General features: G+C 36.8%; 2 protein-coding genes across 5 annotated transcripts; both read right to left on the bottom strand.

The window, feature by feature from the left end:
- Positions 1-49: 49 nt before the first annotated feature.
- On the bottom strand, positions 50-9,271 carry LOC126610334 (26S proteasome non-ATPase regulatory subunit 2 homolog A-like). Its single transcript, XM_050278382.1, has 25 exons — positions 9,072-9,271; positions 8,675-8,775; positions 7,666-7,786; positions 7,497-7,556; positions 7,265-7,332; positions 7,032-7,074; positions 6,555-6,620; positions 6,056-6,094; positions 5,876-5,958; positions 4,613-4,727; positions 4,294-4,368; positions 3,712-3,870; positions 3,421-3,528; positions 3,224-3,328; positions 2,998-3,138; positions 2,820-2,924; positions 2,346-2,567; positions 2,016-2,129; positions 1,598-1,813; positions 1,311-1,370; positions 1,115-1,228; positions 936-1,021; positions 727-835; positions 454-632; positions 50-367 (listed from the first exon to the last, which is right to left on the bottom strand). Exons 1-25 carry the CDS (start codon positions 9,189-9,191, stop codon positions 292-294), a joined length of 2,685 nt encoding a protein of 894 aa, XP_050134339.1. The 5' UTR covers positions 9,192-9,271; the 3' UTR covers positions 50-291.
- Positions 9,272-11,523: 2,252 nt separating this feature from the next.
- LOC126612180 (probable transcription factor GLK1) lies at positions 11,524-15,673 on the bottom strand. 4 transcript variants are annotated; one of them, XM_050280525.1, is made up of 6 exons: positions 14,611-15,670; positions 14,026-14,166; positions 13,065-13,508; positions 12,533-12,595; positions 12,214-12,336; positions 11,524-11,984 (listed from the first exon to the last, which is right to left on the bottom strand). In XM_050280525.1, exons 1-6 carry the CDS (start codon positions 15,298-15,300, stop codon positions 11,835-11,837), a joined length of 1,611 nt encoding a protein of 536 aa, XP_050136482.1. In that variant the 5' UTR covers positions 15,301-15,670; the 3' UTR covers positions 11,524-11,834. The 4 variants fall into 4 exon arrangements, with proteins under 4 accessions (XP_050136482.1, XP_050136481.1, XP_050136484.1 ...); XM_050280524.1 differs by having other exon boundaries at positions 12,214-12,339; positions 14,611-15,668; XM_050280527.1 differs by lacking the exon at positions 14,026-14,166 and having other exon boundaries at positions 12,214-12,339; positions 14,611-15,673.
- Positions 15,674-16,139: the final 466 nt, after the last annotated feature.

Below are 16,139 nucleotides of genomic sequence, written 5' to 3'. Positions count from 1 at the left end.
TCTTTGGTTGAGCTCAACTTCATACTAACATATTTTGTCGAAAACTTAGTAAACAAAGTGAAATTCTTCACGATTGTCTCCATCGTTTCAAAAGGGAGATTTCACAAATTTGAAGAGTTCACAGATACAGCGAAAAGGGTATACGAATAATTAAAACTAAAGTAATACAGAGTCATGTTACACAATCAACAGTCACTGAATGCAGTTGCTAAAAACATGCTTCCAAGAAAAATATGGCATTCATCAAAAGATACAAACTCTCCAGACATTTGTTGGGCGAACCGGACTTAACTAGTTATCTTCTCTGTAGTCTGGATTCTCTTTCAGGATAACGAACCCTTCCAAGATGGGAGACAGGGGGATATACCTGTAACAAATAAACAATTGTTAGCGTGTCATAGCGGTAAAACAGCAAGTCAGTGAAACACAAGCTCCACAGGGAAAAATTCCTACTTTTCAGTAGCCAGCTCCGCTCTATCACCCGCAGCAAGAAGAACCGGTGTTGAGTGGGTCTGGAAACCCGTGATCGTTTTGGGACGACCAGCCTGGCCAACCACATCAACAGCTTGTCCCACTCGAACAGGGACTGACAGCGGTTTGAGATTCTCGTCCACAGTCAACAACATTCTCGGCTAGCACAAGAAAAACAATTACCAATAGTGAGAAAGACCAAATCTAATTACCGGGGAAAGCAACGTATAAAGAAGAAAGTGTTCAAACACCAACCTGCATTGCCAAAGTAATAAAGTAGAGAATGTAATGATATTTCCCCAGAATGATGGCTTTCATATCAAGACATGCATGCAGCACGGTAACGATTCCAGCAAGTGCCGTTCTGTAAGTAGAAAGATAATTTATACATGTTAGACTAAGCCACCGAGAGCCATTCTGTCGGTAGTAATGACAAGGGTGTATTTGCAAACAAGGTTACTCACGGTGATAGCAAGAAGCGATCAGAATGGTATGGATTCAGAGTTAACAAACCCTTTCCTAAATGAACAAGACCTTGAGCAATTCGCACCTGCAGACAGTAGCCGAAGATATATATAACCGCAGGCTGGAAAACTCAAAAGGAAAATGAAGGAACATAAAGATAGGACTCGAGATGTATTACACAGAAAAGAAGGCTGGCATCTTTGTAGTAATAACTTGAAAGATTGCGAAGCATGCCAGCTATTCTAGCGTTGTTGGTTCCCGCACCTAGCAAACCTAAGGAAATCACTGCAGCCTGAAGAATCCAAATGGAATATTAGACACTTACTATGAAAAATATGCCAACAATGGAGATATTGAATGATGTAATATGTTACCATTGCTACTTCTGAATCCGTATCGTGGCTAAGCCTGCTTAATGTGTCCATAACGTTGACCTGGAGGAAATAAACAGTAAGAAAGGCAAATATAACCCAAGTAGCCTAACTTCCCAATATAAAATCACTAGTCAAGATAAGTATTTCAAAAATCACTGCTCCATGTCTATTCCAACTCTCAATACATGAATGGTTAGATTTCAAGGGCAGCTGAGCTAGCATTGGAAGTAAAAGTTTTACTTTTAAAGGCTTTATAACTGTCACAATGGACGTAACCAGATTAATACCTTTGGATTTGATATGCAAAGGAGACCAAGTGCCAATGGAACTGCCCGACGTATATTTTGTTCTCCGTACTGTAAAAGATGCTCTAATGAACGAATCGCCATTTCAACTCCCAATTCTTCAGCCATTGATATCATAGCAATTCCAAGAACTGCGGGTCCCTGGTGAGTTTCATTCTTATCAAGATGTTGTGAACAATGACCGAGAAGGTTTTGGACCTGCATGAGAAAAGAGTTCCCAACTTCATAAACGTGACAGAATTCAAATGATATTTTAGTAGCGTTAAAATATGGGAGGTGTTATTGACACTCCAAAATTCTAACCGTGCACTCCAAACCTTCTATATTTAATAAGAAAAATACTCTTATAAGGACACAATTAGGTTTTTGGAGTGCAAATAATAGTTCTCTAAAATATTACCTTAAGAACATTGCCTGTTCCTGCATAAGCACAAGAAAGCAAAGTCATATCACAATGCTTTCTTATTTTTTCATTAAATGTCTTTGAAACTTCGGCAGTGGCCTCCACACTTTCCTGTGAGAAAGTAAATTCCAAAAACCATTAGAATTGTGAACTATTGAGTTCAACATTGTAATGAGCCTCTTTGGGCACAATGACATTAACCAACAAGCTTAAACTGCACAACAAACATCAAACGAAACAAAAATCATGCAGGAAAGAAAAGCACATGATTTTGTATAAAGTAGAAAGAATAAACAATGAATTCCAGTAAGTTCAGCAGGATTTTACCTGCTTCCCAAGGTACAGAAGTCCAAGGCTGAGGGGAATCAACCGAGCAAGGGGCTCCCCCAACTCGGAGTCACTTCGGTCCATTAGTGCAAATATGATTGCCTGAGCAACCTCTTCATTGCAGGAACCAACGTATACCAACCCCAATGAGATTGCAGTAAATGCGACCACGTCAAGGGGGGCTTTTGCATCATTAAGTATAGGAGTCAGCTTACTACGTATCTGAAAAAAGAAGGATAAGTTAGCTTTAAATGGAAATTAACGTATAACAGATCAATCCAGACTCTAACCAAACTAACAAACTCCTGCATCAGCACATCCAAGGGCAAGGGCAGTAGTGATTAAAGAAGGTTTGACCAACTCTTCTCATGTGATTCTTGAGCCAAGAATGATACATAGAGTAGGTCCATAGTAAATGGAAAATTTTCTGTTGCCTGCCAGATATATCAACAAGAAAAAGCCAAGACACTTTACCTGCTCGTTCTGAGAACCAGCATATGCAATCCCAAGGCCCATTATAGCACCAATCCGGATAGATGGATCCTCTCTATCAATGTACTCGCCGAGAAGTGCCAGCGCCTGTAAAAGGAATTAAGATTCAGAGATACATTTCAAATGTTATATTCTGTAGATGAAAGATAGAGGTACGCACAGGATCACAATCATTCTTGATACCACAATTAACAATCCCAACCCCTAATAATGCACCAGCGATAACATGGGTATCGTTGCTGTGGAAGTACTTGTCAATTTGGGCAAGTCCAGAGTCAACATCCCACAATAAAATCATACCCTGTCACGAAGAATAACAAAGAAGATTGTAAAATGAAGTTAAAAATAAGATGATAAAATGAGCAAGGTAATATAGTCATGCATACCAGACTTGCTGCAGCACTTGTCTTCCCATGCTCTTTATTCTTGAAAAGCCAGTTTCCTGAAGAGCCTCCACTTGAGGCATCTGATGGGACTGTCATCAACTTATCCTGCACCAAAAAGAAGCATCAAAGAATGCATGTCAATCAACTCCAAAAATCGTCAACTTTTTAACAGATACATCAAGTGTAAAAAATTTTACCTGACCAAATCCAGCATTTACAAAAGCGTTAACAAATGTTGCAGCCAAGTTCTGTCTTGCTGAATCAACACTAGCACCAGCACTTGCACGGCCATCAAGTAAGTGTGCCTAAATGAAAATTCCAAGACGATATAATTATCAGAGAAGGGATAAGAAGGATAATATAAATTACACAACTGCAATGAACAAAACACAATTATATTGCATTTATTTTCTCTCATTACACATCCCACAGACATTGTAGACATGCATATCAGTGTAGATCAAGCATTACAAATAATCAGTTCAAACCTTGTAGATATCCTCTGGAGTTTTGGCCTCCATGACCTCAATATCACGAGCAAGAGTAAGATAACCTTCACTTAGCTTAGTATTGTTGATAATGTCCTGCAATACTTCCCTGTCATCATCCTCCGCAACCATCTCATCATCAAGCTCAAAACTAATACCCTGCATGAAATATAAATGCGATTAAAATTATTATATTTAAGTAAACAAGCATAAAAAATATACCATACGACATTACTGTGCAATGTTACCTTTCAGGAAAAATGCACAAAATACTTCCAAGGCTAATTGATATCACTTAAGCAATGACACCTAACTACATGCACCCACTTATCTTATAATAAAAAGCCAAAGAGAGAGAAAGAACAAGGAACAAGAGGATACACTACCCCACCCAGAACAAACCCATCACAGTTCACTCTCCCTGTCAAGGAATCAAGTTAAAATCTCACCATGAGTGTATCATGAGAAGAGAATATAACTCTATTTCAGAACATAGATTACAACATGTTTTGACAAGGAACATAAGCATGCATTCCTTCATATAAAGAAGGAAATGAAAAAAAACAAAAATTAAACACTTACATGTCGAGCAAGGATGTAGCAAAATTGCTTTTTACGAAGCAGATCATCACATGATGTAAAGACATTCTTTATATTCTGCATACATACAATCATGATTGTTAGTACCAAATCATTAGAAATATGTAAAGACCAGATACAGGTAATGACATATACAACATATACATACTGCAAACTTCTCATTTCACAGAGAAATAATCTTCTCTCAGACACTAAAGAAAATGAACAGTTGCATACTCAACTATAGTTATAAATACATGTTTCAAACAATATATACAAATACATGTTTCAAGAAATATCAAAACTGTTGCATGGCACAAACCTGCATGTTATCAAGGAACAGTGCAATCTGAAGTGCATTTGGATATTCTTCAAATTTCATATATATTGTGTATGCAATATCCAGAACTACAACATCATCTGGTCCAGGAAGGTATCTGCAATATGTAAAATAAGTAGAAAAAAGTCAGCACTGGGGAGAAGAGTCAAGGAGAATGAAAGAACAAATAATACAATGGCACCTGGCAGCAACTTAATATATGATATACAAAAAATAAGAAATGAAGAGTCTCACGAGTCTATAAAAGCATCTGGTGCACGATATTCTGTGACTATAAGGAAAAAAAACATGGCATATTATTTTTTTACAGCCAAATTCTGCTACTGAAACCTTTAAAACGTTTTATGGTAATGCACTAGAAATGGAATTTCTGGCAATTAATAATAGGAAAGTTGAAACAATTGAGAAAAAGCAATGGGATCAAATTTCAAAAGTTGATAGATCAGTTCTAGGGCATAGATATACTCTAAATCTAATTTTCTGAGGTAAACTGGGTAAAATGCATATTGAGCCTCCTAAAAGAGATTTATACTAGGGTTAGTAAGCCTAGCATCCTGGTCCTTGTTTGCTTAACTAACAATTCAACCCTACCCCTGTGAAATGCTTCAAAAATTACCTGAACACTTAAAAAGCCTAATAAATACAATCTGCCAAACTAAATACAAAATAAATTTCAGACAAGAAAGAAGAAAATAACTAAAACCCTAAACTAACTAGAATGCAATCCAAATTGGAAAGCAGGTTCACTTGGTATTGAAAAGTCTTGTAGTTGCTCTAACATCATCCCCCAAAGAAGCAAAATCAAAGAATTTGGAAAAACTAAGTCCTTAGGCAGGTATGGTCATATGTAGTGCTGGTTTGGTACTGAGGTGCTTTTATAAAAATGAGTATCAAAAAAAGCTGAGCTCAAAAAAGTGTTTGGTAAACATTTAAAAACAGCTTATTTTCATAGTTTTGGGTGATAAAAAACTGAAAAGGTGAAGCACCAAAAATGAGCTTATTCTCATAGCACAGCAGAAGCAGTTTTTTTTTCAAAGCACAGCAATACCAAACCAGCCCGTAGTAGGTGCATACATAGGAATACCTCCATATATTTCCTCCACATCTGATGTTATGAACTTGTTTAAAGAAAAATTCAGTTATCAACTTAAATCGGACTTTTGAGTAGTCGTGAGAAACTATGCCACCTTTTACCCCATAAGAATGTCACATGCAAATAGAAATTTCTAAACTTCATCTGCTTACCTTGCTGAACTGGTGAGGTAGAGACAGGTCCTCTTAAAATTTGTTTTATCAACATGCTCAATTAACAGATCAAGGTCTTCAACCTGGCCATTGGTCAAACTATCAGGCCCAGGAAGAAAGGGATAGAACAAGAAGGCTTCACAGGCAAAGAATATTGAAGAATTAATTAATAAATTTTACCTCCATTAAAAGGTCGACAGCTTCAGGTTCAGCATTGTGCTGCAATGCAGAACAAATAATTAGAAGCAAAGCCAATACAGTCTCCCAATTGAACATTGTCTACTGTTTACAAATTTGGATTTTCTGTCTATCTTCCGGATGGAAATTTACCCCTTCAATTGAATTAAATGGCTTGAAGTGCATCAACAAGAGCAGTTTGGCTTTTGAAATTTTGTGAACAATGTATTATAATCCACTTGAAGGCTTCAAGCTGAATGACTAAATATTGCTGCATTTAAGTACTTCTTGGAACATTTTTGTATACAATTCCAAGCTTTTGTTTGCAATGGGATAGATAATACAAGCTAGAACTCTACTTAGAACACAAATGAACCGGAGCCTGATTTGGACCCAACTTCAGCGAGGCATTTTTAAATTATCAAGTATTTTGTGTAACTTGATCGTCTACTCTAGTTAGAAGGAAAAAAAAATCAAGGCGAAAAGATGTTACGAATCTTACCTTCATGTGAAAAGCAACAATTTGCTGCACTAGTTCCATTAGTTCTTCAATTGGGGCCTCTTCACCCTGTTACAAGTATAAAAAAGTAAAAATTTAGAATAAATTTTTATAAGGAGACCATAAACAATGACATGAAACATTGTCTCGTCTCGCTTATTTACTGACACATCTCCAGAAACAAATTTAAGGATACCAAGAATAGATAAGTGAAGGAAGATATGGCTAAGGAACTAATATACACATGGGATACTGGTATTGAACACAATCCAACACAACAGCATGTCATATACATCAACAGAAACATATGACCATATCCCTGGACCCTAGCTATATTAATCAGGAGTGTGCTAATCTCAATTTCACAAGTAAACAATAAAGAAATGATTGAGAACAATGTAAAAATATGCTCCGAACAACCTAACGTAACTTTCCAAATAAAAATGTTACTATTTCATATGCACAGAATAGATATCAAACCTGTCGCTTAGCAAACTCCTGAGCAATTTCTCCAGCTAAGTTCCTGATTAGAAACAAGAAAGTCAATCATTAGTGAACAAATTTATCTTTATGTATGCCACTTCTGAACACACATTCAAACATTACTCCAAAGGACCTTTAAAACCCCAAAAAAGCCTAAATAGGTTGGGAATTATGATACTATAATACCACAAAATTTCCAACTGGAAAGTTCTAAAGTAAATTGGTCTGACCTGACATATTCGTGTCCCCATGAACCAATATCACCCTCTGAACCCAACAATCTGTACTTCAAGCTTTCCTGTAAGTGGTGGGCATATACACAAGATGAATACAATAGTTTTGAATATCACAAAGAAAGTGAACCAGAACTAAAATGAGCAAGGATACTAGTATAAATACAATAACCTAAACCAACCAACAAGGAGAATAATTGAACAGAAATTTTAAAATAATCTAGCATACCCGTTCTCCCTCAGCTGCCATGGTGAGTGCCAAAACGGACAATATATCTGCTAGGTATTTCTGCGAGTAAGAGAAGGTAGATTAATTAAACTACAGTGAACTATTAAAGTTGTTGGCGGGGTACAAATACATGAACTATACATATTCTATGAGATATAGATGAGTATACCTTCAACTCTGATTCTGCCATTGTTTCATAGTAAGTTTTTAGAGTTCCGTAATGCGGGCGAAGATACTTTAATGGCTTTGGAACTGAAGTCATGGAGCTAGTTGAGGTACGGATTTCCTGCCTATGAGATGAAATTTTGTGTCAGGCCACACCATATGAGATACAACTATATAAGAAAAGATTACCGGTTCCAATCCGGGTAAGAAGCATGGTAACTTCTATGTAATAGTAAAACAATGAATATAACAAATCAATCACTTTCTACACTGACCAAAGATTGCAGATGACTCTCAGGTGTAAATTGCATTTATAACATAATAATCATACACACACATCACAGCCGTAATGGTGTTGATCAGAGTTAGAAAACCACTCTGATTTTCATAAATTTACGGTTTCTAGAGAGTCTAGGTTCAACAGCATTCAAGCAACAAAACAATTTCCTACCAAAGAACCTTTTGGATCTTTATAGTGTAATATATACTGCCGACTACCAATGCCTCTTTACAGATTCACTAGGAAGAAAAATGAAATAACCCAAAGCCAACCCCTCTTTACCTTTGTTTCTTTACCATAAAAACAAATAATCATAAATATAAAGGGCTCAAAGACGCATTTCTTTCATTCAATGGCCCTGTAGCTATAACTTAAAAGATAGCAGATAAAGCATCAAGAAATTCAGTTCACTGTAGAAGAAAATATTGCATTTATACTTGGCTCCCTTTTGAGAATATCAAGTAAATTTCACTTAGAATTTCATAAATATTCTATTCTACACATTTTTCTATTCCCTTAAAAACAGCTCAATAAAAATTGAAACTTGAAAGAAAGTATAGAATATAATTCACAGAGACAGTGATTACAGGAGAGGGAGAGAATAGGCGACATAGAATTCGATTACCCATAGTGCCATAGACAGGCAAGGGTATTTTATAAGCTAATTACACTACAAACCATGTAGCTTGATTATCAATAATTACTAACTTTTAAGGGTGCAAAAAGGGTCTACCTCATACTCTCCAGAGCATTTTTCTGCACACCAGGATCAGTATCCTGAACCCTCTCGACGTACAACTCTAATTGGTTCTTCAACTCCAAATCCTCCTCAGACTGCACGAGAATCCAATGCAGCTCAGTTAAAGAAGCAAATTTTCATAGAATACTAAACCGTAAACATCGTTGTTAATCAATTCAACAGTCGAACGCATCGCAACTCATGAACTAATTAAGAATAAAGAAATAAAAACACGACCTTGATTCAGTAAAAAAAAACTCGATTTTTATATTCCACAGTTCTAGCCTTTGATACAAATAGACATGAACAAGGTGCAGGAACTTCAGCTTAATAAATTTTCTGGAGAACCAAACAGGCAGTGAACGAAACCCTAACCCCTGGAATCGCTTACCAAATCCTCATCCTTCTTATCATCTTTCTTCTTGGGATCTGTTGCGGGGACTTTAACGGAATCCTCACTGCGCTTGCCGGAGCCGCTGCCGCTTGGGGCGTTTGGATCTTGAGGTGCCATGGTCGAAGTTTGGCTTCTCCTCTTTCTGCTTTCCTCTTGAACAAGAAAACCTCACACTTCTTTTCCTTTCTCTTTTCACTCCCTCTGCAGCTGTTTTATACAAATGAAAAATGGCCTGCACTGTACCGTGTTAATGGGCTGCTGTATTGGGCCTTGAATTTTAACAATTTTTTTATTTTTCTATTTTTTGAACACAAGTATTTTAACAAATTCTTTAATGAGAATTTTAAAGAAAAACTCCGGTACTGTTCATTTTAACGAAAAACCACATTTTTACACTAAAAAATCAATCCTGATACTATTCACTTTATCTTTTATTTTGTTCTTATCGTTAAAACTCAAAGTTTTCAAACCTTGTTCACTAGTTTTCCTTTCTTCAATTTGGCTTTGATCATCGCAATTAAAAGAATTTTAAAACATGGGACCATGATCAAACAAGAGATAATTTTAGCACAATTGACCAATGATTCATGAACTTCAGCTCATTAGAGCTTTGATTCCTGAACTAAAAAGTCATGAATATTAGTCTCTGAACTTGTTATAATATAAAACAATGGTCCTCTTAGCTAACTCAGTTAGACCTTCTATCCAAAATAAAGTGTTTAAAGGGACAAAAAATGAACAAAAATTTTAACAGAGTTAAGCAAAAGAACCATTATTTAACATTATAACAAGGTATATGGATCACACAAAGTTAATGTAGGGTGTACGTGGAAAGTGTGGAGGTATGTAGAAAGTATGAGTATGTGGAGTAAATAAACCAACCGTTATGCTAATTAGAATTATGACGTGATCATGTTATTTGTGGAACCCTTCTCTTTGGAGATATTTGTTGTATTGCCATGCCTTTTTTTTCTTTGAAAGATTGCCATGCTTTATGCATCCCTTGTGGTTAATGAAATTTCTTTGTTCACAAAAAAAACAAAAAAACCAACGAATGATTTTAAGCTAAGTATAGGTTTAGGCTGTTTATTGAAGGCTTAACTACTGCAGTGCTCCTGAAAAAGTCTTCGAATCCCATTGTACCGGCTGAAAACACTTGCTTGTTCAATTAAGATGGATTTGGATCAAAACCGGATCCAAATCGTAGGGATCCTCATCTAACCGTTCATCGTACCTCGTGCATGCATAAATAATTTTAAATTTTATTTAAAATTAAACAAAAATAATACCTAACAAAACCTAGCTGCACTATTTACGATGAACTGTTAAGATGTGAGTATCCTCATCCAATTAAGATGTCAAACTTACATTCTTAAAGATTTAGTGGTATGTCATGCCTACCTAACTGTTAGGGAAGATCCAATTATTGAAAGTGACAATAAGCTAACTAGAGTTTTTTGGGTTAGGGCACAACAACATTTACAGGTTATTTGCAACATAAAACGAAATCCTAACTGCCTCAAGGGCCAATTGCAAAAGTCTTTTACTATGAGGGAGGTCAACTTTTCATTTGGATCATTGTTGTTCAATTGTTAAGGACACTGTCAAGTGGTCGAGAACAAATACATCACTATATACACAACTCTAACCATCCTGATCGAGCAATATTATACCAAACCCAGATTCTTATATGGTATATCATCCATCTAAACTCTAATGACAACTTTTCTTCTCATCATGTCTACTTCCGCTGCTGCCAGTCCCATTTCAACCCCCCATCTCTAATGTTACAACTTCCTCACGATCAAACTTGACTGCAATAATTATCCCCTATGGAGAACGCGATTCATCTCGTTGACAGCATTTCCAAGTGCCCGGCTACCTATAGTTTGGACCTTGTTAACAAAGGATTGGTTTGTTAAGGAGCATAATCTGAGTTGGTTTTTTGAGATATAAATTCCCAGCTGCTGTGGCATCTTGGGTAAGGCGTGAGAAAAATTCAAATGTGGTTTTATCATAGTGAAGAGTTTATTGAGTCACATTTAACCACTTGGGATATATCCCTAGGTTATTTATAAAGAAAAGGCTACTGATATGAATAAAAACTGCAAACTTATGGAGCACCCACAATCAAATGCAAGGAATGGAAGCCACCCACATTTGCGCAAGCCTGCTGCAAATTGCAGAACCGTTTAATTAACTTTCAATTTTAAATGTTTTTAGATTGCCCTTTATAGGCCAGATTAATTTAATACTTAGGGTTGAATTAGATTGGATAACTCAAGAAATTGAGATCAACTTTCAACGTATACCCAGGCTGAAAGAACTTTATGTATTAGTTTTAAAGCATTGATATTCTACCATTTTGTTCTTTCATCATACCAAACGTGATCATATAATTGTGGAAAGTAAAGCAAATTAACAGTGTTTGAGCATAAAAAGCTTGTAATTTATTTACTCAGAGCAACCACTCCAAAAATCATTCGCTTTATTCCGACATATATATGCTAATATAAGGTGTCTTGTACACATATAATGAAGAAGTAGTTTATACTCAATTAGCTTAGGAAGAAGATCTAGAAAAATGACGGGCCAAAAAGAAAAGAAAGAGAAAAAAAACTCGCAGAGCAGGTCGATGCGTACAATATTATCTATGAAAGGACTTGTCGTCAAATTTGGGGTTTTCTACCTCTGTTGTCTTGAACAAACACCATCAAGATTGATACAACATTATCAAATGTGGTATCAATCTGTTCAGGTTCAAGCACAGGAGGGTGGAAATTTCTGAACTCCCTGTCGTTGTAGCTCCACCATGACAGTATCGGTAGCGGGAGGTCTTAGGCCAAGAGGAAGAGGGAGCCACGGTTTCGATAAAACGTCTCCAATAGCTGCATCTATGCTTTCTTTTGACTGTCACATATAATCAAAAGAGATTAAATTGTCATCCTTAATTGGTTCTAAACTAAAGTTACTACTATTGCGACATCAATGATTTTGAATTTACATATGCAAATAATAAATAAGAGTCTCGTTTTCTTAATCACCCAGTGACCAAGGATTCATGGTCACCAATGAGTGTGCGTACGAGAACAATTTCTCCAAGAAATAATTCTATGAATTGAGTGACTGACTGACTTACCGGATGAAAATCGAGAAGAAGGTGAGGACCAGATTGTGGTGGAGTGGGGGCAGCAATGCCTGCAGGTTCAACTTTGTACATGGCATGTGGTGGAATGCCTGGGACAGGTGGGGTGGGAAATCTCTGCTGCATCATACAAATTCAACAAAAGTAATTCAGCCAATGTACAAAATACAATCACATGCATTCACAAAAGATGCCATCCAACGTATCACCTAATCTATGGTATGTACTTAATGTTCCAAAAAGGTTATTCACTGTATTGTATTTGTACCAACAAAAACTACTAACACCAAAAGTGTAAGGAATGATTAGTTACCGTCGGAGCAACCAACTGCTGCCTTGGAAAACATGGTGCTCCTGGAGTTGGTGAGTCCAGAGCCTAGACCATCAAGTCATAAATACATTTTAGTACTCATTTTTTAGAACCCAATGTTGATTGAATTAAAGTCTTTTTTTCATTTTTATATGTACAAAACAATAGGATATATAGAAATTTATCTAAACTACGAAAAATATTCAAACATGTGTAGAAGATGGAGCACACTACTCTAACCAAGAAAGTCAACTTGTTTAACAACTATTTTTAGTTCTTGAAAACTAAAAACAACTTTTGTAATAAAGTTTCAAAAATTTGCGATTTAATTTGCGACTTTCAGTTTGGAAAACTGAATACAGTTACCAATTAGACTTTATTTTTAACAAATATAAACAAATGACGCAAAAAACTGAAAAAGGAAATGACCTAGAGATAGAGAATTATACTAAGAAGCACTTTACTTAATTAGACACAGAGATAGAGAACTAAACCAATTTATTTAGAGAGAGAGATGAATACATAGTGAACTTACACGCTGGTGGTGAGAGTGAGGGTGGTGCCAGTACGAAGCGTCTGGAGGAGGTGGCGGACCAGGAGGCCATGCATGTGCAGGAGCTGGTGGAGGAGGTGGTAGTACTGGAGATGGGAAATGGTGGGGAAGATGATGCTTTGGCGGCCACGTGTGCATCATGGATTGGTCCATGGTGGGGTGACCCCACACATGTAAGGGTCTGATCAACTGGTGGTAGTGCTGAGCGTGATGCATGGGAGGAGGTGTAGTACTAGTTATCGAAGGGAAACCCATGGTGGGTGCATTAAGCCAATTAGGGTTATTCATCATCATGATGTCCCTTCTACTCTTGGCTCCTGCTCCTCCTCCGGCAGCAGCTACTGCCCCATACATTTGCCGTCTCTGGGTCCAGCTAGCTGCCTCTGCCTCACGGGCTAGCAAATGTTTCCTATGCGACCGATATTTCTGCACATTAAATGATAATTTATAAAATTAAATGTATTGGAAATGTAACTAAAACGAATTCCAAAATCGTGAAAGAAACAAACGTCTTTGTAATTCCCAAATAGATTTGTTTCTCTTTAGAGAAAAACCCTATTTTATACCGCTCGTTGGAATATCAATCTTGAAGGAAATTATCCTTTTCTCTAAACTAAATAAGAGACCAAAAATACAACCAAAAAAATTAAAATGCAGGCTGACAAATGAATAAGCTATATACAGCTAGTTTCATGTTCTTCGTTTATTTTTACAAACAATAGCATCAGTGGATAAATTGTTGGTTGTTAGGGGGAGAGGGATGAGTGGGAATCAAATATGCACTATGGTGCATAAGCATGATTACTTTCCACCATTGCGATTAAGCACCATCTACAGTATATATGTTATGTGTAAAGGCTAATTAACGAGATTAGCTAGAGATGGAATATAGTAGTATAGAATTATAGGTGGGGAAAATATAATTAAAGGGAAAGTATTGTACTTGAAGGTGGCTAGCAATATTGTGGCGAGTGAGACAATCTATTCCCATAAGCTCTAGAATCCTAGAAGGGACTGCCTTATCCACCCCTAGTTGCTCTACTGCTTGCACGAACCTCCTGTGCAGTTCTGGTGTCCAATCCACCTACACACAATTCAATAACCAAAACCCTTTTCAATTTCAGATCCCACAATGCATATGTAATAGCAAAAACCTTTTTAAAAGTTACCAAATAGTTGAAAAGATAGATACAAAAGAAAAAACAACTCTCTCTCTTCTCTCTACCCTCAATTATTGTCATTCTTTAACTTTTTTAGAACATTGCCATTCACAAACTTGAAAATAAATGAACACATTACAATCCGCTCCTGCGTGATTCCCGTGAATTCTTTGCAGTTGATGAAGTTAGTGAATATCCCATGACCCAGAGAGAGAGAGAGAGAGAGTTGTTATCTATACGTATTACACAGTACGAGCTTCTCATATATATATATATATATATTTCATCCAACTAAAGTAACACTAGTACTGCAAAACCTAGAAATTTAATTGATAATTATAAAAGCTAAGCTGTATATTAGTATTTACCTTAACTTTTCGCTTCCCATGAGACTTTTTGGATTGGGCTGCGGGTGAAGACTTTGTTGCTAATTTGTGGTCAGCTGATTTTCTTCGGGTGGATCCGGAGGAGGGACGATGAGCTGCCCTAATTTGATTAATATCATCTCTTTTACTCACTATTTCTTGATCTCCTCGATGATCCGGAGTAGTAGTAGTACTGGAGCTGGAGTAATTCTGATTCAACCCTGAATTATTATTAGTACTCGTTATACTAACTGCGGCTGCAGCAACCTCACCATGTCCATGCAAATCCTCCTCCTCCTGGTCTTCCACTTTGGACGACGTCGTCCTAGTCTTTGTAGTATTATAGTAATCATCAGCAACCTCTTCTTCCTCTTTGGATGGTGGTGGTGGTGTTGTTTTTGTGTTGATATCGTCGGCGGGTGCTGGAACTGAAAAGTCAAGTATTTCCGAGTCCATCTCCAAATCCGGCAAGACGTCTCCGTCATGGATGCCAACGAAGAGGTCATCGAAGTCGATGCTATCCAGCAGATTCCCCATTCCCATTCCTCCCGAAAACTCTGGGAAATCAAGCACTGTGTTATTTCCGCCATTAAAAGCAAAACTACTCTCCACGTCACCATCATCACCTAACTGTTTTTCATCTTTGAGCTGATGATGATGATGACCCTCCCTCAAAGGTGATAAAAGAAGCATCAAGCAATTATTTCTGGTTAATTTCCAGATGCAAAAAAATATATATATCAAAATTTACAGCACCAGTAGCTAATAAATTAGCTAGTCTGCTGAAAGAAAAAAAATTCAAGCGTACGGCTCGCCCTCTAGGGTTAGCAGCTAGCCAGTAAGTACTGCTCCATCGGAGTAGCTATGCTCTTTTCCCGTCCGGTAGGTACTGTATAAAGAATGGAGGATAGGAGAGGAGATGAGAGGGGGGGCAGACAAGTTGTATAATGAGGTTGGATCCTTCAAGGGTTTTTGTTGCTTTTTGCTGTTGATAGTGGGAGTCTAAACAGGTCGGATGGATATCGACCACAAATTTTGTTGAGATCTCTCTCTCTCTCTCAAATTTGTTTTCACGTATTTGTTTTATATGGGACTGCTACGTATAATTTTTCCTTTGTTATTATGTAATGTTTCTGTTTGTGGATGGCCTTTTTTTTGAAGCGTTTGAAAATCTATCAGAATGTCTCGTGAGCTTTATTTAAAAAACTTTTTAAATCTAAAAGTTGGTGAGAGAAACTCCAAATTGCTGTCAGTGTAGGGCTGAAATTGGAATTGGATTGATATACTGTCAGCTCATGTTCATCCATTTGTATAGTGAAAAAAATTGATGCAATGGTCATTATGCACACGTCGGATCTCTTCCTTCAAAACCACCAAATCAAGTGATCTATGTTTTTGAAATTTGATCCAACAATTAAAAATAGAGAAGTTAATAAAAACTTGTAAAAATTATAATAATTTTTACCGTTTGATCAAATTTCAAAAATTTATATCACTCGATTTGATGGCTTTAGAGGAAGAAATCCAGAGAT

The sequence above is a fragment of the Malus sylvestris genome, chromosome 17 (genome assembly GCF_916048215.2).
Source record: "Malus sylvestris chromosome 17, drMalSylv7.2, whole genome shotgun sequence".
Lineage (NCBI taxonomy): Eukaryota > Viridiplantae > Streptophyta > Magnoliopsida > Rosales > Rosaceae > Malus > Malus sylvestris.
The sequence above is the reverse complement of the archived record's forward strand: the minus strand, read 5'-3'. Positions and strand labels throughout refer to the sequence as shown.